Source organism: Leuresthes tenuis, unplaced genomic scaffold (assembly GCF_036924035.1).
Source record: "Leuresthes tenuis unplaced genomic scaffold, fLeuTen1.0.hap1 SCAF_7, whole genome shotgun sequence".
NCBI classification, from domain to species: Eukaryota; Metazoa; Chordata; class Actinopteri; order Atheriniformes; family Atherinopsidae; genus Leuresthes; species Leuresthes tenuis.
In genome coordinates this window covers 24,458,529-24,484,301 of record NW_027325361.1, presented here as the reverse complement: position 1 = coordinate 24,484,301, position 25,773 = coordinate 24,458,529, and the positions used below count along the sequence as shown (strand labels likewise).

Here is a 25,773-nt window from a genome sequence, read left to right as displayed (position 1 = left end):
CCTCTGACTTAGATTAGATGGGATTTAGACAAAGTTGATGCTGCTACCAAAACTTGGAATTCTTTTTATCGCACTGCATTAGGAGGGTGGCAGTGCTACATACTTTTTCACTACTAAAATGTCAACAGAAGGGTTTCTCGCCTGAGTTTAAATGAAGCTTTGGAGGGTGGTGATGGCGGAGCGTTACAGGAAAATATTGCTGTTTGTGACATTTATGTGCAGCCGGCTTTGATCATCTCTGAGGGGAGATCAATTGGAATTGTTGCTCTGCCCCATTTCGGAAGACAAGTCTACAAGTGTGTTCCCCTAGTGCTGCAAATTTAGTAATTGACTCTGATATTTGGCTTCAGGCAGTAACCTAATAAGGCCATCCAAGGTTAATGATAGACCTTTTTTAGAATGGCTGAACGTCTGACACCGATATGTAGTGAAAAACAATTATTACTTACATGAGAGACACTCGGGGCAGAAGTCTCTGACATCTCTGTGAAGCGTTTTCATTCTGTCTGTTATTATTTGCTATGTTTTGTGACAATTTGGCCTGTGCATGCAATGTTGCCATTGGACATTAGATCAAAGTGCTACAGTCATTCAGACTGCGAGAATCTCAGCAGAGGGGTGTGTTGCTGCTTTATGGCCTCTCTTCCCAGGAACACCAGCGCCACAAATTTCAGTGATTTAACATCTTTCATGTCCAAGCAGCTGCAGTCAGCACAAGTGTCGTTTGCCATTGCCAATCTGCTGTCATAGTATCCTCTGCCAAGCAATTTACCCCCCCACCCCCCCACACACACACTCCTGCTTTATTAGCCATAGATTATATGTGGTTGTGGACTGTGCAGAGCCTCTGCTGTCGAGGGAGTCTTACAGCAGAAGGAGGCAGGGTGTATAATCTTTTGAAAGCATAAACCACACTGTGAGTAAAAGGCTGTTGAATATATAATAAAGTAGGCCCCTGCCTTCTCAAATAGGCACATTTTGGGGCAAAGTCTCTGCCTTACAAAAGTAAAGACAAGCCATGATTTATTGTAGTTTGTCTTCTCTACTTCATACCAAATATGTAGTCGCGCCTGTTCTCTAATCATTATTTCCTTCGACTCATTGGAAGCCAGAGACACTGATTACCATAAGTTATCACTGGCCTGACCGTAAGCCCTACCCATCTTTTCAGGTCCTTCACAGGCTAATATGTGTGTTGATGTACGCTACCATACCAAATAAAAAGTCCCTGTCTGGATTTCATTTAGCATATGGTTTGTAATTGTTTCATGACATCTTTCTCAAATATGGATTGGCCACCACAGGGTCCAGACCTTCCAAAAGTCTTATTACTCCATCATCAATTCAGGATCCTGACTAAAAATGAATGCAGTTCTGGTCAGAAATTAGTGTTGTTTCGCTGCATCAGCAACATTTAATTACACCTGGAATTGGAATTGGTTGTGATGAGTTTATTTGGTCAGCATAAAGTGAGCCAGGAAGTTTGGTATGTGCTATTTAAGTGCCCAGCGTGGGAGTCTCTGCCGTGTTTTTGTTGTACTTATTCCGAGAGGACAAACAGATCAAGTAAAAACCTGCATTAAGGTAGTACTTTTTTTTCTGTTTTTCAGAATGCTGGATCTTCGGTAGGCTCCACCCCCAACGCTCCAGTGACGGGTTACAAGCGCATGGTCATCCCAACTCAGCCACCTCTGACTGCTACCAAGAAGTCCACTCCCAAGCCTCAGGCTCCAGGAGGAGTCTCCTCCATCCCACCTTCCTCTGTCAGCCCGGTGGCCAAGCCTCAAAGCCACATGGCGCCGCAGCCTGTTCCTGCCTCTTATGCCACAGCATCAACCCCAAGCCAGCCCACCTTCAATGTCCAGGTGAGGTCGGCCCAGCCTGGCCCCCAGCATCAAGCTCCGGCTGGGCACCATTTCGGCCAGCAGCCAATCCGCAGCCCCGCACAGGTGCAGTACATGCCTGCCCAGCCCAAAGGTCCTGACTTTGCTTATGGACCGCCGCAGCCTGGCTTCTCACCAATGGCACATCATGAACAGCAACATCCAGGAGGACCCCAAGGAGGTGGAATGGGCTCCAGGAGACCTGACCTGGCCCCAGCCCATGCATACCAGCCTCCAGGCCCCAAAAAGACCTACATCACAGATGTGCCCCCAAGCTTGGCTCCGTACACCTCTGGACCAACTGTTCCACCAAAGGTATGAATATTTTTGATTGTCATCATACATTTTGCAGGGTCTGCTGACACCATTACCATTATCCCTAGATATTGTGGGTGAAATAAGACTTTCTGAGAGGGATACTGTCGTCATACTGTCATCCATTCTTTCCTTTTATAATGATTAAATCAGTGGCAGTAAGCCAAGTAGCCCAGCCATGTATTGTCTCCCAGCTCCTGCTTGAGAATCCTGAGGTTTTCTCCATCACCTGAGATACATTATCCCTCCAGTGTTCTAGGTTCCCCTTTTTGGAAAGAGTCCTGGACACATCCTGATTGGACTCTTATACCACTTGAGTTGACAGACTGAAAATTTTGATGATCTGAATCCAAAACACTGTCCTTTTTAGTCTCTTTTCATACTTGATCTCGAGGGTTCAAACATGTTTGGTCAAGCAGCAAATCAAGAGCACGTGTTTCGCTCTTTTTTTCTGGTACATCTACCAGCTGAGGTATATAAATCTCACCCTGAGGCCTCTTATCAGAAATGTATTGAGTGTTTAAGTAAATGGGTCTGAATCATTAGAACTCATTAGATTTGCAAAATCAGCTTCATAGCAGCGAACAGAAAGTTTACCGAATAAACAACAAACCACAATTTGATTTCTTAAAAGATGAGGTGCTGCATAATATCTGAGTCTGGATATGCCGTCATTTGCAAATCACTGAATCTTTGTTTAATAGAAAAATAGAACAAAAGCAGCGTATCAGGCATTGAAACTTTTCTCAAACTTTTTAAGATACATGCTCATTGGTCATTTGATGCCAGCAAAACATTTAAAGACCACATCATTGATATGAACAAGACCCAAAATCCTAGCTGCCTTTTGGGGCTTGAGCCCAGTTAAGATGGAATGAAGCGAAGTCCTGAGGCCTGACAAATGAAAATGTATTATTTTTTAATCATTGACACAGTGCCCTTTGGGCTAGAGAGGCGTGGGACAGTCCAGCTTGTTATTAGCACACAGTTCATAGGCCAGAATCTGTGACAGTGCCGAGGAAACAGAAATTTAATGTAAAAAAAAGAAAGAAAAACATTACAAGCCTCTGGATTGCGTACAAGACCTTTTTATAGATCTGCGCTTTACTGAGTAGAATTACAAAATTCTGTCATCCCTTAGAACAGAGTAGTCTGTGCCACAGAGACAGCTATTCTAATCTCAATATATCCAGCCTTCGACAATCTCTGGAAAGTGGAGGGCCCTTGAGTTTTCTTTAATTCAAGGATTTTATGCTAGTTGAAAATACAAACTGGGCCTTCCAGCCTTGGGGAATGGCTCATCAAGGACTGTACTTTACTAAATACAAATTAGCTTCAACATTGCAGCAAGTATCTTAAAAATAAGTCTAATTATATTTGTTCAGAACAAAGTCTGCATTTTGCTTGAAAAGCTCGCTTTGGTCCCAGTATGATGCATTATTAAAAAAACAAAAAACAAAAGGTGGCGTTTAATAGATTTGTGAGCATCTCTTTGATTTCAGATAAAAGCAAATCACTAATTTTACAGGCTGAGCTTGTTTTCTCTATGAATGCATCTGTCTTCCTTTCCCAAGGAGATACTGAAGCAGGACAATGGGTTCTGTGCCAAACATATCAGGAAATGTAATGCTCCATATGCTCAAATTCAATCGATGAGTGTGCTGTGTATGTTTGCTGTGTTGTGACACATCATATTTGACTTGACTCTCCTAAAATATGTGCATGCGAAGCATTGCGCTAATCTGTTCCCTTGATTGTGTGCAGTATAGTAGATCTTTAATGCCAAACCCCCCCCAAAGACAGCATAAAAACCAGATTAGAATGAAAGCAAAATCTGTCAACTTTGCTTTTATGATCATCACTGGGCTTGACCCAGCGTCATGGCATGTTCATAACCTTTCACAAATGGTGTTAAATCTACTTAAAAAGACTGGGTTGTGCCTCTGTTAATCGGTTGTAAATATAAACCAAAACATGGTCAATTAAAAATAAGCTATTTACATATTTGACAGAAGAATCAGAAATGACCTCTCGTCTCTTCCAGTGAATGTTGATTTTATGTAATAACCCCGGACTTTGTCAGTTGGTGGTCTGTGGCTTTGATTGAAGACTTTATTAAAGAGATCACTTCACATAATTGAGGTTATTCATCGAAGGTCAGTTTCATTAGAAGTACTTTAATGAAATCCTATGATCCAGACTTGTTCTGATCAGACTGCGTGCTCTGCCCCCTGCTTCACCCCGTGTCATCCTCTGCCACCCATAACCCCAAAGCCTCCTGCTTCACACGTGAAGAACATGAAAGAACAGCTTCTTACATCAAAACACGTCAAGGATGCTTAATTTCCCAAATCCACCTGTGTTTGATCTTTGTTGTACTTTATAAAGTTAACAGATTTCATGGCTGCCGGTGAAGATACCAATTTCCATGACTCTCTTCATCTCTCCCGAAATTGGAGGGAAGCTAAGCTGGATGATAGTTTGTGTTATTGCTTGAGCTTGAGTGACGTTTGACAGGGGAGGATTATTTTGAACTGCTCAATCCCTGCAGCCAGTGAAAGCCCCCTCGAAGGTCAATGATGGTTTCAGCTGTCAAACATGTTTAAATAACTTGACATTTTTCTGCCTTCCAGTTCCGGCCACTTCGCCTTTTGACCCGCACAAGAACATTTTCATATGCTGCCCTCAGGATGTATTAGAAAAAGAAAAAAAAAAGAACTTTCGGATCATAAAAACCAGTTGATTCTTGTAATTGAACATCTTTCATGAGAAAGCCCAACAGCCTGATAGAGCTTTGTGTTGGCCCACTAAGATCAACACCATCTTTTTACTTGGTACTCCATTCAAATTCATTTTAAAGTTTTGCGAATTAAAAAAAAACAAAAAAAACTGAAAAGTGAAATGCAATGATCCTGTATTCATTGTTGGGTAAATTTGAAGAGCATCAGTCAGAAAACAGACTTGTGTGAAGAGTTGTGGTAACAGTTCAATGTGCATGTTTATGTACAGGGATTTAAAAGGGGCTTAAAGACTGTGGCTAAACACACAATATGAACAGTTTGCCTGCTGTGGCCTGAACACACAGTCTCACACCTTCCTCCTGGTCCGCATGGACTTGAATTGCATAATCAAATGTCTCGAATTGCTGCAGAGGCTATTGTCATGAAGTTTTGGACTTTTGCCTCAGACATGGCTGTTTTAATGTTGTTCTGGAGGCTTAACATCATCGTTATTGGGCTTTTTTAAGAAACTTCGGACACTCGTGACATTTTTCCTCGTGAAGCCAACGAGGTCATGCATCAAGAGAGACAATAGCTAGTTAATGTGCTCACTCGCCACCAAGTGGTCAGGGGTGTGAATTGCAAGCTGTCAAAATGACAGATGACCTTCAGATTTTTCCATCACTGTTTAAAAAAAAGGGTCAACGACAGAAAATATTCGGTTAACGCGACCTCTGGTTTTTGGTGTTACATCCATCCATTAGATGTTCAACATGGCTAACAAGTGCACTAGAAGGGAGGTGGCGGTAATGACAGCAAGCAAACAGTTACCTAAACGTGCCACACAAACTACTCTCTTTGTCTTTTTCATCTCTCCAAAACAAGCAATATTGTCACAATTTTTCTTCCACAAGTCTTTCTCAAATCGCAGGACTTCCATTAGGGGTACATTTCCCAGCTGAGGTTAGGCTTGTCCAGAAAAACGTCTTTCAACAGTAGGAAGGCTGAAAGGCACGGCATCATTCTCTCTCTGCCTCAGCCCAGTAGGTTCCATCTGTTGACATTATTGTAGGCTACTTCCTGTAAAAGCAAAATTCCATCATGCTGATTTTTCTCATATCAGTAATTTAGCCATGCAAACAGCTTTGAGCTGCATACTAGCTATGGTGATTGACCTTTCTCCAGACTTAATGAGATACTGCGTTCACTTTCTTTGCTTTGTTGATACAAAACAAGTCTTATTGCAATTGTGGTTCCTTGAGAACATCTTATCTGTTGTAATTAAGATGTATACTAACTGAATTTCTAGAAGACAGTGTTATATGATGCATGAGAGGTCCTTAAATCATCTGCATGGAAAGGGGATCAGGTGTGAACTCTTGCTGTGTGATGTCATCTCTTCAGTTGGATGACCCTAGTTGCTCTAAACTCAGGAGCTATGTACAGGCCTTAAAAAAAGCAAGCAGGCGAAGTGCACGGTTACCAGCTCCGCTATAGATTACCAGAGAGGATCCTACGCCTAGTGCAGAGTTACCATGTGTAACTACAAAGCAGGAGCCCAAGGCTTCGACAAGATGAAGGCGTGTTATCTGCAACCCTGTGATCTTCTGTGTGTAAATTCACCTTGAAACAAATTGCATCTTGTTCTATGCCAACTTTCTACTGACAGGAAATGTGTCCCTTATTCCTTGTAACTTTGAAATGATCTGTATTATGCTACGAGGTTTTGAGGTTGCGTAAGTGAAAAGCCATAGCTTATTGTGTCAGCTCAGTGATGATTTGATACGTGTTTTGTTTTCGGTGGCCCACAATCTAGTTTCATGTCTTCACAGTTCCATCGAGACAACACTGAAAGCTCGTCCACATGTTCCTCTGTGCCTCTCTCCAGTTTTATCGACAGAATTTCCCTCTGGCGACATGAAAAATAAATAAATACCTCATGAGAAATCCTTAAAGCTGCAGTCTATTTTTACCAACCCATAAAGTGTTCACACAACATCAGAAAAAGCAGGCTCAAATTCACACGTGTATTCCTCAGCACATGTATTTATTTGCCATTCAAATCCCACCATGCATAAAGAACACAGTATCTATTTCTGTAAAGCAATTTCTTCCCTAGTAACGTACAGTGGAGCTTTAAGAAAAACTGTGAGTGAGTGTATGCTCAGGTAATGAACCTAAAAGTATAATTAGAACATTTTCCTGGCAGTTTGTCAGTGATATTGTCTTGACAGCCCAATTAAAAACAAAATAAGTTGTGATTGTGAAAAAGCACACCCACTCATTTCAGAGTGTGAATACTCCAGTTTCACCTGTGGGCCGTTCTGCCCTTTAAATTGTTCGTTTCGTCTCACATTATACAAGAGTGTAGGGTCACACATAGACACACACAAAAAATCTCCAAATGTTTGTTACGCTGTTGCCACACTCAGTCAGGCAGATGCCCCATTTTTGTCAAACGTATTAGTTTGTATTGTCAATTTGTTAATGGCATGAACAGCATAGAGTGCTTTGTTATGGAGAAAGATATGCCTTTGTGTTTGACTAAAGTACCCCCTTATATTCTCAAGGTGCAGACGATTATTTAACATTTTAGAACAAGCGTTGGTGTATCTTTTCTTCCGTGCCGTTGCCTCGATTCGTTAGAGCATTATTGCCACCTGTAGACAAGAGAATACAGCTGCAAGTGTTTCCGGTCACTTAGTTTAAATGCTTATTGACAGTTTTCCCACAAATGTCTTTTTGGGAAATGCAGACCATTTTGAACCATTTTTTTTCTGCTTTGCTAAGTTAGTAAAATTTGTGACTCAATTAAAATGAATACAACAAAGGAATACAGAAACGGACCGAAACGCTTTAAGTCTTGGAACAACCACCACCAAAACATTAGGGACAAAAATACTTTATCTGACACTTTAAAACAGTTTGACTCTGCTTAGCATGCCCAAATTTTCCAAGCTAACAAAGGCAAGCTGCTCAAATCCAAGCTAGCAAGAGCAATGTAGCCAGTGACAAGCTAGCTTTCACTAGCATAAGCAATGAGAAAAGTAAAACCTTAAGTATTCAGTACGGTGGGCTCTGATATACGTTTATTTATTAATTCCTGTCTTAGACCTGGATGTGTTCCAGCTGCTCTCAAGCATGCTGTTGTGCAGCCTCTTATCAAAAAGAAAAACCTGGATCCCTCTTTGCTGTCTAACTTCAGGCCTATCTCTAAATTGCCATTTTTATCCAACATTTTAGAGAAAGTGGTTTTTATTCAGATCCAATCATTCCTAGTGGCCAATGATATGTATGAGAATTTTCAATCTGGCTTTAAACTGTCACATAGCACTGAGACAGCACTGCTGAGAGTTTTGGTAACCGTTGACTCAGGGAAACCCAGCTATGCTAGTTATGCTAGTCAAGCTATGCTTGATTTGTCTGCTGCTTTTGACACTGTGGATCATGAGATTGTCCTAGCACGACAGAGCAGTGGGTGGGCATTACAAGCTCTGCTCTCATGGTTCCAGTCCTACTTGACCGATCAAAGTTTTTGTGTGCAGCTTGGTGAATTCACCTCATCCTCAGCCCCTCTTACTTCTGGGGTCCCCCAAGGCTCCATCCTCGGGCCGATTCTCTTCTTGTTATATATGTTACCATTAGGGTCAATTTTCAAGAAGTATAATCTTTCTTTTCATTGTTATGCTGATGATGTTCAGATCTATCTGCCTTTGAAATCCAAATCTAATGATTCCGTAAAGACATTGCTTGATTATTTAAACAATAATGTTAAATCCTGGATGACCTCAAACTTTCTGAATCGAAATGAAAACAAGACCGAAATCATAATGTTTGGATGTGGTCCAGTAGACTTTACTTCTGGCTTTCTGGGCCTCCTTACACCAAACATTTGGTCCTCTGTAAAAAAATTTGGTGTAATATTTGGCAACAGGCTGAAATTTGATCGCCAGGTTTGCTCGGTCGTGTAAAAAACAGTTTTTGTCATTTGAGGATTTTATCGAAAGTAAAAGGATAGCTGCCACCTAGAGATCTGGAAACTGTAATGCTTTTATTAACAAAAGACTGGATTACTGTAACTCACTTTATTTTGGCCTGGACCACTCACTCTTGCACCGTCTGCAGCTGGTACAAAGCGCAGCTGCCCGTCTCCTCACTGGAAAACGCAAGCGTGACCACATGTCCCCTGTCCTTGCATCGCTGCACTGGCTCCCAGGTTGCTTTTAGAATGAATTTTAAAATTTTACTGTTTGTTTTTTAAGCTCTTAATGGCCCAGCCCCCCTGTATTTGACCAAGCTCATTCAAATTCACACCCCAGTCAGAACACTGAGATCCTCCATTCCGCTGCTACTGGTCAACCCTACAACAAAACTAAAAACCAAAAGTGACCGAGCTTTTGTGCAGCTGCCCCAAAGCTCTGGCATAAGTTGCTCAGGCATATCAGATCTGCAGGATCATTTGAGGTTTTTAAATCATCCCTTAAAACACCCTCTCCCTGGCTTTTAACCAAGATTAATCATCATTTTAAATCTTTCTTGTAATATCTTGTTATTGTTATTGCACTATATGTATTATATGTATATTATGCACTTTAACCTGTACAGCACTTTGATCAATCCCAGTTGTTTTTAAATTTGCTTTAAATAAAGTTTGAGTTGAGTTGAGAGGAGAATTATGGACTTCCTGTTAGTGGATGACCAGAAATGTGTTTTAGGTGATGACAGAGGTTTCAGAAATTTGATAACTTAGCCCATGATATTCAACACTGAGCACAACATAGTTTCCACGCTAGTTTCAAAGCACCAGATCAGTTTTAAACAGACATTTGAGGGGCTACTGCAAATAATTTAGTTCTGGATTTAGTTTCCAGGGTCAGAAAGATTGTGGTTTGGGAGAAAAATGTATGTTTTTAAAGGAAAGCAGATATGGACAAGAAATATTGGAGGTCTTTTAAAAAGTACCCCGTTGCATGCAAAAAAATACAACTGGATCATTGACCCAACATGACATATTGTCCTCTGTGTTTTTGAAATGGTTCAGCAATCCTTCTGCAGTTGAAAAATGTCCGTTGGCTGCTTCGAGGGGTCTGTGAAAGGATTCTGCAAAGAGACAGAACCCTCAAATTAAAAAGTAGTAATTTCATGAATAACGTGAATACCGTATGTAAAAGCTACTCCGTCATTATTACTAGAGTTAGAAGTGAAATGTCTGTTAAATAGAAATCTGCTGAGCTTCAGTCGCGTACTTCAGAGGAAGCCACGGAAGGCATTTAAACCCGCTCACCCTTGAAGCTTGTGTCAGTTTGGAATACTAAATCTGTTGGCTCATATCAGTTGACTGACTTGTGCCCTGTAACCATGCAGCGCACATTCTCACTTGTTGTATCATCAGAAGTCATTACACCTCTAAAGCAGGTCAGACTGCGTGACAGGGATCAGTTAGGCTCCCTTGGCATTCCACATGTACAAGCTGCTGTATATGATTACTGCTGTGTCTACGGCCATGTTGCTGAATGGCATGATGTGTGATGGTGGTCCACACGGGATCTGTTTACTGAGTGCTTTATAGACTGAAGGTCAGTCCGTCGGACCTGATCCTTGAGGTTCATAATTTAAAGTGGATCTCCTTAAGTTTCACTTTCTCATGCTGGCACATTGAAAAGCTTCCTTTCAGTAGCTGCTTCCAGGTTTAAAACAGTCATCCTGTTCTCGAACAAATCTCCAGCATGAGACCCATTCAGAGTGACACAGGCATGAATGCAGACTGTTAAATGAGTTATTATTTTGCTATAAGGCCTCTCCAAATATTTCAAGAATCTTTCCAAAGTTGTATGACTCATTCTTTCTGATGTAGTCAATGTTAACATGCTTGTGGTCAGATCCACAGGACTAGCATTATGACTTCTGTTTCACATAGAAAAAGCAATTATGAGTTGTACATTTATAAAATTTAATTATTAGAATGAAATATCATTTTTCTTTTTACTTTTTTTTGCAGTTAAACATATTAAATCAGGTAATGGTATATAAAAGCACCCAGTAGAGTTTTTGCACATGTGAATGTTTTGATAAACGGGTCCATGTTTGGTCTGTGTTTCCTGATTTGTCTGCGACAAGGCCTCTTTTGCAAGAAAATATTTGCTCAAAGTAGAACAAACCGGTAAAGTAATCAGAAAAAAAAAGGAAATAGATGTCTTGTCTGTGGTGGGAGCTGCAGGCTGCAGTAACAGCCCTGTTAACAGTGGGTGGCTGTCGGCTCTATCTGCCGCAAAATAGAGGAGTAAAGCACGAGGGAGGGAGTATCTAATCCAGTGGCCGCCAGCTTATAGATGCTAGTTGTCAGCCTCTTCGTGCCAATGAGTGGCTGAGTTATATGCACGAATTACCGCCCAGGTCGAGGTAGTAGTTACCCATTATTTGTCACGTGCCGGCTTACTATTGGTCAGATCATTAGCTAGCTTTGGCAGAGATATCCAGCCTCCTCCAACTCTGCTCAGCAGTCTCCATTTTGACTGTTTTACTACATCATTCATTCATTGTCGTAGAAACCGTTGTTTTTCTGTCAGAATGAAATAAACCGTTTAACTGACACGTTTGACCATGTGAATTTGTGGGAATGTTAATTGAAGTTATGACCAGAGACGTTGGCCTAGCATTGGTGTCAGCCAATATTCATGATCTGCAGAGAGAACAATGTCAACCGATGGCAGTGGCTGAGTTTTTTCTGGTGGGTTACACTCTGAAACTGTTGAGATCTAATTCCGTTTAATGAAGTTGGTCAGAACAAAATGTTGATTTTTACAAGTCAGTGAATTGTGTGTGATTTGACAGGCTATAACTGTGTTCAGTTCTTTTTCTGTTATACTTCAATCTTTGTTTCTCTGCCGTTAAAGGGAAATTTCATAGGTTCATATTGGTCGCTGGACACACTGTTATTTTTAACTTTGTTATTTTTCTGTATCAGCCCAAAATTTTACAATCTGTGCATTCTTAGTAAATTCTTATGAAGTCGTTTTTTCTTTCTTCTTATGAAGTTGACATTTTTGGAAAAAAAACAGGAGAGAAAAAAAAAGCTTGGAAATATAAGCACTCTCCATCCCAAATGTACGGCCTCATCGTCTGATGCAGTTGGTTGAACAAAACTGTTACTTCCCAGGAATGCATCTCCTTTACAGCAACACACGGCTTTTCAGCAATGTTTGTGCCAATTGTCTAATACTTTCCTTTTCTATTTATTTTCATCATGTTCCTGTTATAGAAGAGAAGAGAGGTTGACCACACTTGTGCTAATGCGAGGTCTCTGGAATGGCAGAGTTAGTCATGAATTCATTCTTTCACCCAACCCTACAGTAGCCGGTCCACCTTTCTGTTGCTGTTGATTCATTTTGTTTCACCAGACTGAGTGGCCACCCATGCACATGTATCTGCTTTGAACATTTATGTTACTAAGGAAATTATTGCAAGAAGTCTTTGGAAATACAGGATGTGAATTTCCATCATTGAGCTGTAATGTGCAGTTATGCAATGTGAACCCTTACATGGATGAAATTTCATGTCTTCTCAAAAGAACTACACCAAGTGAAGGGTTTAAGAGCTGAGAAATTTCGAGGAAAACTTCCAAGCATGACTTAATAGAAGCGAAAATGAAGATTAGCTCAGCACTTTGATTAATATCCTGTCATTCACTTGTTGGTCCAGCTCGGAAAATACTGTGGGTGCGTTCGAGTTTATTTTTGTTTGTTGTTGATTGGCTGATTTGCTCCCCCTGAAGATCAGAAGTGTTTGTCACATAGCTGCTCATAAATAATACCCCCTGCCACCCTGCTCTCCTCGTGCCCCCTCTGAGACGAGCAGCACAGCTGGTAAATAACCGGGCGGATCAATATCTGTCACTGCAGTTCAGTGAGCCCCTCAGTCCAAAATGTCTGAGCAGCATATTTTCTTGTCTTTCAACCTCTCGCCGTGGCCCTGCAGTGAAGAGATGCAGATTTGTATCCTGCAGTACAGATATCATTCAGTGGCTTTTAAATGTGGTGAGTTTGTGCTACTGCGCAGGGCTATAGTGGCATTTACTCACGTCTCCAATTGCAAAATAGCATTTACTCAGCTCCATCAGCATCAACCCACCTCCTACTTGAGGTCTTGAAACAAACGCAGCCTTCATTGCGAGGCTGAAAGGCTGTGGAAGGCATTTGACATCTTAATTGACGAAAGACCACAAAGTAAATGGTTACCAGCTCTTAAGTTGTTTTTTTACATTGTGTTTTCTTAATGGTTCAGATTTGAAATGATCCTTAAAGTAGCTACAGAGCGCAAGACCCGTATTCACACCAGCTCACAGTCATGCTCGGTGCACGGCTTTTAAAAGTGGGGCTTTTTCAATGACTCGAGACACGGATGAAGGGATGAGAAGAGGAGGAAACACAGTACGCACCGGTGGAATCACAAATTTCCTCCTCCTGATTTAAGAATGAAAGAAAATAATGAGTATACATAAAATCAACAACCAAGTTTAAAAAGAGAAATCAGGATTAGAACTTACCAAACAATCAGGTTTTTTTCATGTCAAAGGGTGTTAAAGACACTTGAAAGACAAAAATCTGGTTTTCATCCTAATTTCAAACTGGTGATTTATTTGCGAAGTTAAACACATGAAATCGTTGTCTTAGATGAAGGAGCAGGTTTACCCGGCATTTATCTTGCCAACGCAGCTCTGATACTGTTGCATGCTGGCAACAGAAACAATAGAACAGCATCTCTGAAGAATGAAATAATTATGTAAAGCTGTTATTTTAAGAGATATGTACACCTTGTGACCCCGAGGGTGCTCTTTATCGATCCAGGCATCTTCTTCAGCCGTTAATTCCCAGGAAGGCACGGCTCAGTCGAACCCACTGCATAAACAGTGGCCCCTGCTGGCTCCTCCTCTGCATGGTCTCCCGTCTCCTCTCGGCACACAAACAACTTTTCTGTTTTTGGAACGTTGCTGAAACTTTCTTCCTCTCTGCCCTCCTCACTTCCTCCTTATCCCACAAATGGGAGCCTTTAATCCTCAGCTGGATTGGAGTCCATGAAACGTGTGCACTTTCGAAACTTTTTTTCCCCCTTCTCTCTCATCAAGCAAGCATCCCAGAGCCGATTGGCCTCTGTGTAATGTTGGCAGCGGTGCTTCAGCGGTAGTGTTTGGTCAACAGTTATCTCTCAGGCTGTCATTCACACAAACCATGCAGTTGTTTAGGGAGGACAGGAGAAGGATGCGTCTTGGTTTGCCTGGGAGGTGAAATTACACAGGAGGTGGACAACACTGTGTGTTACAAAAGGGAAGAACAGGTTGCCAATACATCGATTTGAGGAGATAACCTGTATGAGTCTTCATTATGTCCACCACATGTCCTTAAATATAGATTCAGGCTACCACATGAGGAAGCAGCAGGGAAATTACATTGAGCTCTCACCCAAAACCAGGGAAACCTGCATCCTGTTTAATATGGAGTTTGCTCCATTCACAGGGTTGTAATGGTAGACAAAGAGATGCCAAATAAGTTTCATCTCAGTCCCGACAATTTGTGCAGTCATTTGTTGTTGTTGTTGTTTTGTGTTTTTTTTAGATTGCTCGTGGCACCCCTTCGCTGCACTCTCAGATTTTCAAATATCTGTTTGCAGGGGAATGTGTCAGTTCCCAACAGATGACCTAGTTTTTGCACGCACCATCTAACGCGCACTGAAAGGCCCCTCTACATACATTACGTGTCTGCGAACACTCTGAAGTTGATCCCTTTACATGAATAGAGTTTACAGCGCAGATCTGAATGGCTGTGGAAAATGTTAGTTATGGAATTAGATAATTTTTAATTATCGCTGGCTGCTCTGTACACAGCTGCTCTTCAGTTGACTGTTATATTATTTTTTTCTTCCTCACCATTTAATTGGAGCTGAAACAGCATGACCTATTTTGTTTTGGAGAGAATGTACACTTTATCTGTGTCTCCTCAGAACGTGGCCCTGAGCTTCATTTGCGGCGCCGCGATGGTTCCTCTCAAAGTGTAATGCAGTACAGATTACTCGTAACCTGTTTAACATGGCAAGCGGCAAATTCATCAGCTGGATTACATAAAGCCATGCACATGTTCTGCCTTTCATGCACTTTGCTTAAAAAGGAATTAATGATGCAGCTGCTTGGGGGGGAAAAAATGACAAGGCAACTTTGCCCACTTTCAAGGTGTTAGTTTTATTTCAAGCGGAGTACCTGCCAGAAGAGGCGTCAGGTGCTCCTAAAGTTTCCATTCAAGTGCTGTGCTGTGTCATAGGGACACTGACGTAAAGGCTACTTGTTGAAAATGCAGTTTGGAATTAGAAAAATTAAGCCATCCGCCATAATTGCATGGCTGATAATACACAGCGTCTTCAAGAGTGTAGCGCACGTTTGATTCTAGAGCCCCCGTCAACACACACACATGCACATACACACTAACTCACTGAAAGGATAGTGTGACTGATCCAGAAATCCTCTCATTGTTTTAGTAAAATGGAGTCGCCTAAGCTGCTATAATCACTCATTTAGTGTTGCAGCAACAAATGCTTATTTTTAGATATTTCCAATCCAATGAAAAATTAGAAGAAAAAAAAAATCAATCCCTCATGAACCTTTACTAATGCAACTGTCCATTTGCTGTTGTTGTTGTGTTTATTATTACTCTTTAATGAGCCATTTCCCTTTGAAAGACCCTCTGTCCATTTCAGATAATTCAGCTGCGATTTAGTGAAAGTTAGAAGCCAGGATGTTGGACTGTGAGCCGACTGAAGCACCCTCCTAAAAGCCTGATTTAAACCTGCGGCTCTGCTGACGGTACACAGCCTTTCTGTATTGTAAAGTCCATCATCATTTAATCTGTGGATAAATACGTTGGTGAGTGATTATGTCCTCCTCAGTTGTGCTGATCGTGCAGCAAATGTTGAGCTATTGTTCAAGGTAAGACAGCTGCTTTTGGTTGGTTGTGTTTTGTGAGTCGAGCAGAAGCTGAATGATGGAGCAGGTTTCCAGACACAGATTAGGGTTGTGTTGCTGTTGTCTTTCCTTGTGCTCTTTCCTGACTGTGTTTTCCACTTCTTGTTGTCATATTCAGCTCACTGGTTTGTGCAGTTGCTCTCAATGTCATACTCTTTGCATGTTACATTTGGACTGAGAAAAAAAAAAAAAGACTCGCCTAAATTTGAGAATACAACACACGTTTATTTTAAAGTTCAACAAAAATGTGAATTCACCTCAGAAAAGAACACTATGACCAACAGAGCTAAGGGAGCATCTTCTCTGCCAAGGCCACTGTTGAATTTTGCAGTTGTAACAAAACTTATCCCAATCTGCAGTAAATCATAACAACTTCAGTCCATTCTCCAGCTCTCCATGAAATGATATGAAATTCATCTCAGTAGTTTTTGCAGTAAAAAAATAGCACGTAGCTGTAAAACAACCTGAATAATGATGTGCTAATAATATTCTATGTTTTTTTGGTTTTAAAAAGAGGAAAATACAGTCGAAAGTGAAGTTTCGGATGTATTTTTAGGACATTCTGCATGCTATTTAAGGGCCTCTATTGCTAGCCTAATGACTGGAACGTGACAAAGTCTTACTCGCCTCTGCTCCATGTTGGCGCACATCTCTGCTGTTACAGAGTCGATGTTCTGTCCATTTTCTGAAAACCATTGAGCTTAGCGCAGGCGCGTACGTTGGCTGCCAAGCTTTATGATGTTACTGCTGACTCCCATTCAACCTTCTATTTCTTTCATGTTATTTCAACACCTGCTGAGTCATTAGCTGCTCTCACATTTGACCAAACTTTATCAAAATCGTGAATGTTTTATGAAGAACTGGATACCTGATTAAGTGCATACAGCACAACCACAGCCTCAGCTTGGCCCATTTACTACATAATATGATGACATCATGAAAATAACGCAAGTTTGAAGCAAAGAATAATGCTGTGGTTGCTCAGTACGCTGTTGCTCAACATTAATCAGTGGAAAGCAATGCACTCAGTTACTTTAGTTAATAGTTTCCCTTGTAAAGAGCATTTAAGTCCACAGGCCATAACCTTGATTGGGAAAGAACACTTTGAAACTACCAGTATGTCCAGCCCAAGTTACAGTTGCTCGCTGAAGTAATTATGGATGACCCAGAGCAAGTTGTTAAAGAAGACATAATACCCTCTTTATGTTGACATGTATTTAGAGAGAGACTTTATTCATCTCAAAGGCAAATTAAGGATACAATCTCCTGAGGTCTGAAAGGGACATTCTTTGTTAAAGTTACCACAGAAAAGCAGTACAGAAGCTCCTTTTTCAGCTGTGAATATACAGCTCTGATCACATCAGCCTGTTTTAGGGTGTGGAGTGACCCACTCATTCCACTCCAGCCCTTCTTCTTCTGCAGGGTCTGTCTCTTTTGAGATTGGGATTATTCATTGTTACCATCTGACAGAGCATGCAGTAAATAGCCTACCAGCTAACACTAGCATACACAGAAAGATGAGCTCAGTCACTAAATGTTGCAGTTCAGTCGCAGACAGTCGGATGTGTTTCCTCTTTTAGGCACAATGTCATCACAAGTTGTGTGTGGGACTGAACACACAGCGCCACAGAACGTAACAGCCAGCCAGCGCTTTGTGCTCCAGTCACAAGTCGCATATTGGCTCCTCAGTTCCTGCTCTTCACTCACGCTCTATTCCTCTGTGTTTTGTTTAAGGCTAACGTTAAGAAGTGTTGCTCATATGGGCTATTTTTCTTTGAAGTTGACATGTTTGTTTTAGTAATGGTTGAGCTGCTGATGGTGCAGACAGTGACAAATGAGAAAGTGTGATTGTGGAAAGCTGCAAATCTGAGCAGCTCACTGAATGAAATATTTTCAAACTCAAGGGCACCCAACGAAATGACAGTATTGTGTGTTTTGGGGGTGGAGTTTTTCAGCTGGTAGTAACTTCAGACACTAAAATATATGCACAAAAGCAAAAAACACTTTTCTTTTTTTAATGAGAGCATTTAGTGAGAGCATTAGCAGCTAGGATTGGTAAATCAACCATTAACCACAGAAATACACAGACCTATCTACTGATTAGGATAGTATGTAGTAATGTAAGAAGAATGGACATTTTTAGTCATATAAGAAGAAATTCTGTTAATGCATATCATTGGTCTGTATGTCTGGATCCAGGCATCAGGAGAATCACATCAATGAACTATTTTCATCCTCGTCACATTAACGCACACAGAGTGATGCTGCGTGATCACAGTGACAGACAGAGCTGACACCCTCTGCCATGTTTCATCCTACAGATGTGTAGGTTGCTGATGGTATGTAAATAGTTGCAGCCTCTTGTTCTCTTGCACTCCTTTGTTCCACCTCCTCTAACAAAGGTGTAGGTTTGATGCCCTGAGAACAGTTGTCTCTGCTGTTCACTCTCTATCACTTCAGTGGGAGCAGCAGAGACGGAGCCTGAGGTTTGGTTCATAGCGGGACACAATGCTGTCAGGGCATCAGGTGAGAGCATGTCATGAGCCTTCCAGCCCTCACCTCACCCCACCCACCCCACTCCACTCCTCACTTAATCAGTTCTGACACAATGCCAATTCCACAGTGGGTGGTGAACACAGCTTTATTCATAGATGTGGCAGTCGGGTGGTGATCAGCTCCCAGACTCTGTCCTGCTGCATCAGGTAGCACGCAACAGCGGCCAACTTCCAGATGTTATTGTTGGTTTTGATTTTAAGTGCTGTGGCATTTAACTACACTCACAAAATCATCCGTCCGGCTGAGGACTTCTGATGGTTCATCAGGATGTGTTTCAGGGGGTAGATGACCTATTCACCCTCCGTGTACATGACAGTGGAAAATAGGTGTCGCTGCTAACCCATTCACCACTACATTTAAGCACCGGCTTAAGTGAAAGTGGGGCTGAGTTTCTTGAGGGCACAGGCAAACAATTTACTGAATTGAGCCAGACATAACTGGAAAAATCATGTCTGCAGCACGTATAGCTGCTTTATGGTTTCCATTGTTGTCTCAGAAAAGCTGAACAGGAACTGCGAAGCAATCACAAAGCACACAGGGAAGCAATTTCTTTCTCTTATTCAAGTGAAAAATTATTCCATGCTGTCACAAAAGACTCCCTAACAAGGCGCTTTAAACTCTCTGGCAGTGCATTGCTGCGGGGTGTCAAAGAGTGGATAAGATATAAATGAAGCTAAACTCCAAAGTCTGTTTCTGGTAATAGCAGTATTTTGTTCCTTATCCAAAGTGCTTTTGATGTGGAGCTAAGATTAACGGGGTTAAATTGTGTACTACAGTGTCTTAAACTAAAAGCACGCAGGCATGATGAGCAGTGGGTTGACAACATGGGCAACTCTGTGAGGGAGCACTGATCAGTTTGATTTAGTTTTTAGTCTTTTTGTGCAGCTTGTTGTATCATTTGTTGTGAATTCAGCCTTTCTGCATCTCACCTTTCACCATTGTGTATTATTAAGAGAAGCATTGCTAAGGTTACAACAGAGGAACACCCCACCTCTGAGGAATGTTCCCTTTCATCTCCTCCTAATCCTGCATCATGTGATCCTGGCCAGTGATGGCTGAGGAGGCACGAGGTGCCAAAGAATCCGTGTGCTCAGGCCCAGCTGCTCTCTGTGGAGTGCCTCTGCATGGCAGACAGATTCTCACATCCAAGGTGTTGATCCCTCAGAGTTAATGAGCCCTACTGTTTGGGCTTCTTTTATCAGCCTGCTGCTTCCTGAGCTGGGCCAAGCAGAGGCCACGCATCATAAAATTTTGACTCTCCGTGATACACTGTGGACAGTAAGCAGAGCTCAGTGTTTCTCACCATGTCTGGAAATAAACCACCTTTAATGTATTATTGAAATTACAGCTACATTATTCTTGAAAGTTGGACTGACACATACGGTGTGTCATATTAATGAAAATGAACTCTTTAATGGATGACTTGTTGTTCTAAACAACTGCATTATTGCATATCTCTTAAACCGTAACATTGGTGGGAAAATAGTGGCCGGTGCAGAAATTTCACTTTGCTAAACAGAAATATAAAAGCCCATCCTATCTAAGAATACTACCCACTCTATTCTTAGAGTGAACATTGAAATCAGCCGAAAACATACTTCCCTGCACTGAGCTTTGTTGCGCTGTTGATAAAACATGTTTCCAGTTTGTCACAAGTTAAACTAACTGACCCTGCTGCCGTACAGTTCAGAAGGCAGACTGTAACAGGCAGCCATATACTGAAACCATGTTGCTTGTAGCTTTGTTAAAGCATGCCGTTAACAATAAAAAAACATGTGTGTTTGAATAATATATGACATCTTTACATCATAGATACTGGGACAATGTTTTTTTTCTAAATTCATGAATATTTCTCAGAGAAGGTTGATATATTTCATCTTTATTCTGTCTTATCTTGCCGTTCTAAATTCTCATGACACCATTTTTTTGGCTCAAGCGTTCTCAGATTCTGGAACAATCCTGACGCTCAGTTTTCTTTGTAATACACACACACACACACACACACGCTCGACTTGTTATGCGTGTCCATCTGCACCATTCAAGCCACAAAAGTCACCTTTTTAAGTATCCTGGCTTCAAATTATTGACTGCAGCACACAAAAACTGCGTAAAACAGATGGGCATCAACCATGATGTTACACATTAGTGTGTTAGCTGCCATTGTGACGCCTCAACTTTTGCTTTCAGCATGTCATCTTTATCTTATTGAAGTTTGCAAACATATTTGGACAAAAGGGCAGAGCTGAAGAGTCCTCTTCAGATTGGATAATTACTTTTGAGACCTAATATCTGTTGAACTATTGAATCAGTTTTTGAATAATCCCAGCACCCTGATCAGAAGAAGTGAATCTAATTAATGACACCACAACGACTTGTGGGAAAACTATATTAACTTTGCATTTCATGAGAGGAGTTGGCACGCTTTTAATGGGATTGTATTAGAGCCACAGATGTTTCGGAGGCAGGAACTAGCCTCTAGACTGTTGTGTCTGTTGCACTTTAAGGCACTTCCTTGTTGACTTCACATGTGACACTGAATGACTTTGTCGGTCTTTTATATACAGTCAGTGCTAGCAGCTGAGCGCAGTGAGGTCACTCCAGGTTAATTCCTCAGCCATGTTATGTGCCACAGCAAACATCTAAATTGGAAAGTATCTATGACCATGCCACCCACAAAGTGTTTCTTTTTTTTTTTTTTTTTTACAGAAGATGCCTTATTCTGGGGCTTATTTTCAGCTGCATTGGCACAATGAGTGATGAATGATACACATGATTGTGGACGATTACAGGAATATTACAGGTGTTACAGTCTCTCTATGAACCCCTTGCTTCAGCTACGTAGCAGTAACGTTGAGGTAACCCAGGTAACTACATGAAATCCTGAAATCAAATGCCATCTGATTTTTTTTTTGCTGCCATCCAATTCAAGATAAGCTCAGATTGTTCATGGAAATGTCTCACTTTCAACATGTTGTTTTCATATGATGGCCTCCCTTCTGACAAAGCTAGAATAAGACACCTCCCTAATTCTGGCTCAGTTCTTAGATACTTACAGCAGGCTTATGATTATTTGATTTGATCTCGTGGACTCTCACAAAGTAAGCCAAAACCAAATGTTGTGATTTGACTCTGATTGTAATACATTAAACACTTTTAAAATCCAAAGCCCAAAGAGCAGTTTCTTACTCATGAAAAGGGTTAACGTTATATCAGAGCACTCACTTTCCATCACTCTTTCTTTTTTTTTTTTCTCTCTATGTGGTTGTTTTGAGTCCCTCGGTTGTCGTTTAGTGTATTAGCTGCATTTTATGGTAGCTGTTTTGAGTCTTCTATTATTTGTTGTGCTATTATTTTTGGTTGTTTATCCTCTGTAAAGGTTGTTCAGAGTGTCTGTGTTTTAATGTGGTTGATTAGTCTCTTGGCGGTTGAGTTGAATCTCTTTGGGAAAACTCGTCGCCTCCTCTAAAACTGTCTTGGAAGGCCAACCTCCCCCTCTAAAAACCTCTGACATTATTGCATTTGTTTTTTCTTTACATTTCACACAGCAACCCAAATCTTTTTTTTTTTTTTTGGGGGGGGGATTTGGGAAATTTTTTAGATCAAAACATTTTCCAAAAGCTTTTCTCAAACATTTTTGACATTTTGACTCAAAAACATTGTTGAAGGCAAATAGTTGAGAGTGAATTTACACAGGGTCTTATTTAGAGTCCTCATTATACTTTAGGAATACATCCAAAGGTTGAGTAAAAACACCAGAGTAATTACTCTGGCTACAAAACTGTTATTGATGATGCAGATTCCTTTATGTGGCAGAGTAAACCACGGATAAATAAAACCAGACAGTCACTCGGCTCCCAGATGTCACAATTAGGAGCACCTCAAAGGTCAGCTCAGATTTCCGGCCATGCTGTGATATTGAAAATCAAATCTAATGTAAAGATCCAAACCAGCACCAGATCTAGGGAAGGTCGTCGTAGCGTTTCTGAAAAAGATTGGTCCAATCAGCACGCAAAAAGTCGAGTTCAGGGCCCAAGGGTTCCTGAAAAGGACATAGAAGCACCTGTGACAGGATTGCACCATAAGCCAGAGCTTATAGGGTGGTGACGGGTGGGGGGGTGTAGGGGGGTTGGAATAAGTGGCAGAAAAATGTCAAGCACAACACGTCATCCCCAGACAAACACACAGCAGGCAGATGTCAGATAGCAAGATGAGAAGGAGGGCAGGTAGGAAGAGGCATCTTTTGAGAATTATGTCATCCTCCCAGAATCTCTTCCAGATCAGGCCCCCGCACACATCTCCCCCTCTTTTTCTTGCTCACGGTACGTCTGAATAACGTATCTCCCAACCTATCAGTCAATCAACAAGCAGCTTTTTATTTTAACGGTTGCCTCTTCTTTCTCTTCTGTTATTATTATTTTCCAAACGTAAGGATTAGTCAGGGTCAGTTTTTTCCACCCACATACTTGTGCTGCCCATAAGAAAGCCTTCTGGGCAGCACAGCAGTGGGGCCTGAGCCAGGGTCAGATATTTCAGAGGGGAAAGGCTGACTGAGGACCATCCAATGAATGTTAATTACAGCGAGTGTGCTCTGTTTGACCTCGAAGCGCTGCCTCATCTTCATGTGGTAAAGTCTGGCTTTTGCAAAGTTTTATGTTGAAGCGGGACACATTGATGTTGTCTGTTCCTTTGCTGCACGTACCCCCTCGTTGTGCTTTGTTAACCTCTGTCTGTTTGTCTGTTTCTCAGGGCGGTGCACCCGTTGCTCACCCCGAGGATGAGCTAGAACGCCTGACCAAGAAGATGCTGTTTGACATGGACAACCCTCCATCTGAGGAATATTTTGGTAAAATTCTGACGCTCACCTCATCCATTTACGCATGCTTTTTTTTTTACTTGCAAAAGTTGCTCAGTCACAGGTGTGATGAAACAAATTGCATCTTGGACACTCAGAATGTCCGCTAAATGTCTACAATCACACGTAAAGACGTGAGTATGAATGGTAAGGGCTCCTTTAATTGTACTCGCCAATATTTTACAAACCCCAGACGATCTTCACACATGCAGCTTTTCTACCAGCGATGTTCTCTTCCTTGACCCGTTTCTGTTCTTGCACCATGGAATCAGGGTGCGAGCCTGTGATCCAGCTCAAATTTCCTCCATTTTGTGCCAGAACCGTTTTCACCTTGACAACAGACCATATTTTTTTCTTTTTACAGCAGCGTAGTTCAGTGGAAACCAGCCAGGATATCAGACCTGTTACAGACCTCGATGCTTTTAGCACCTTATTGCAAGTTTTTGCATCAATCCAGTTACACGAGCCAATTATGTACGATATATGACACCAACATGGACATGATTGGCTACGCCTGTGCCATGCCCCATGGTGTAAAAAGTAGAAACCTGCTGGAACAAAATGACTTGGAAAACAAGGAAATGTTGGATATTTACAAAGTATCCTCACGGCCTGACAAAGAGTGGCATCACTGCACCTCTTATATCGTTTTTTTAATACTGTTTAACCAGGAGTTCTTGTGAATTTGATATAACTACCAATCAAGAAATCACTAGCGGATCAAAGTGAACACACCAACACATTTCGTGAATTCCGTGGGTTTTTAAAGATCTTTTTTCTTTTTTTTTTATGTAAATATGACATGATCATATTTATCTATCATCTAACTTTCCTGCATCCAATCACATTCATGAAAATAGTGGGGGGGGGTTTTAAAACTCATAATGTTCCCGTCTTTTTAATCTCCCTGCACCCGCTCACCGTGTTCTTCATGCTTCTTGTTACCACACATAGTGACAGGATTGTTAGCCTGATCCGTGCTGTGTATCACACATTGTGCTGATGTGTTAGCTCTGTATTGGGCTGGGGGCGATTTGAAGCACTCCCCGTGTCTAATGTTGGTGTCTGAATGAAACTAAACAGTAATTTGCGCTATAAATGGACCCCTGTTCTCTGCAGGAATTGTTGATGATTTGACAACAGTCTCTATATGATAATGGTTGTCATAGGTGATTTTATAAAGTAGTAGAATAATTCAAACCTGATTCACATGTAACTACTACTGGGAAGAGCTTTGCAGATCAAACACACTTTTTCATACATTTCCTTGGTAAATGATGTAAACGTTAGTGCAGACAGTGATCTCATTAGGAGTCACATTTTGCATCTGAAAGAAGAACAAAACAAGGCTCCCGCGTAGAGAAATAATCAAACTACAACAAACTACTGTGTCTAGTATAAAACTTGTCTGGTGCCAGGTTTAATTGCTGGATAAAATAATGTGGGATAGTGGGTTAATAGAAGAAATCTGGCATAAGGTTTCTTAGATTAGCCTACCCAGTGACCCACAAAGTTAGTTTGGCATCACTGGAGCACTGTTTTTAGAAAATGGCTTTAGGCAGTAAAAAGGACAAATTACAGACTATTGAGCTGTGAGCAGAAGCTATTTACTTGTAGTTGGAGGCTATATCCCTGCTGAAGCCAACTTTAGATCTAGCCAATCCAGTCTTGGTAATTTATCAGCCAGCAGTGACACATGAAAAGACAACTACTCATACAACCTGTTTCGTAACTCATGCATCTAATGCTCATTCGTTGCATGTTTAGGCATTGGCTGGCATGTAGTTTGCCAAAGCTGATGACCTACAAAATTCTCCTCTGTTTTAGTTGCTAGCATGCCGAAGATAGCTAGATTAGCATCTGTTTTAGCGCTCCTTCTACTTTTCCATTTAGCAGCAGATCGTGTGGAACACTACCTCCACCAACATTATTGCAGTCTAGGGCTGCTACCGTGTTCAATGTGTAAAGGCACAGAAAAATGTACAAATGAAGGGATGTTTGTGTTGTGCGTTTACGGCTAAGTGGCGTTACGTTAGAAGTGACAGAAGTGTTTGAGTAAAGGGTTGATGTGTTACTGATGCATCATATGTTGTTCTCGATCTCATGCCCCACGAAGACCCTGGATGAAAGTGGAGAGTTTAGCTGCTCCGTCTATGAGGACTTTGTGGTTTGTTAAACAAAAGACTATCCTTTAAGGGATGACCATGAGCCGTGCTGAGGGGTATGAATAGATAACTCTTATCACTGCTTAGTTGGAGCTTTTGTTGTGGAAATATTCCATATTGAAACAGAATTTAGATATGCTTTTTCTTTACAGTACAACTTTGATTTAACGTTGCCTTTTGTTGAGGTTGTAGATATCAAGGTTTACTCCTACTCATCTTGCGTGAGAATCTGAAAAAAGAAAAATCTGGCACACAGCAGGGTTTATCTCACTTCTTG

At 41.3% G+C, this 25,773-nt stretch overlaps 1 protein-coding gene across 2 annotated transcripts in view; it reads left to right on the top strand.

Annotated features, from left to right (window-relative positions):
- The window catches only part of lpp (LIM domain containing preferred translocation partner in lipoma), a 159,498-nt gene that overhangs the window by 91,155 nt on the left and 42,570 nt on the right, over positions 1-25,773 (top strand). For both annotated transcript variants that reach the window (XM_072390141.1, XM_072390142.1), the window contains 2 exons: positions 1,611-2,198; positions 23,226-23,322. In XM_072390141.1, the coding sequence (XP_072246242.1) occupies positions 1,611-2,198; positions 23,226-23,322 (685 nt within the window). The remainder of the gene's footprint in view (positions 1-1,610; positions 2,199-23,225; positions 23,323-25,773) is intronic.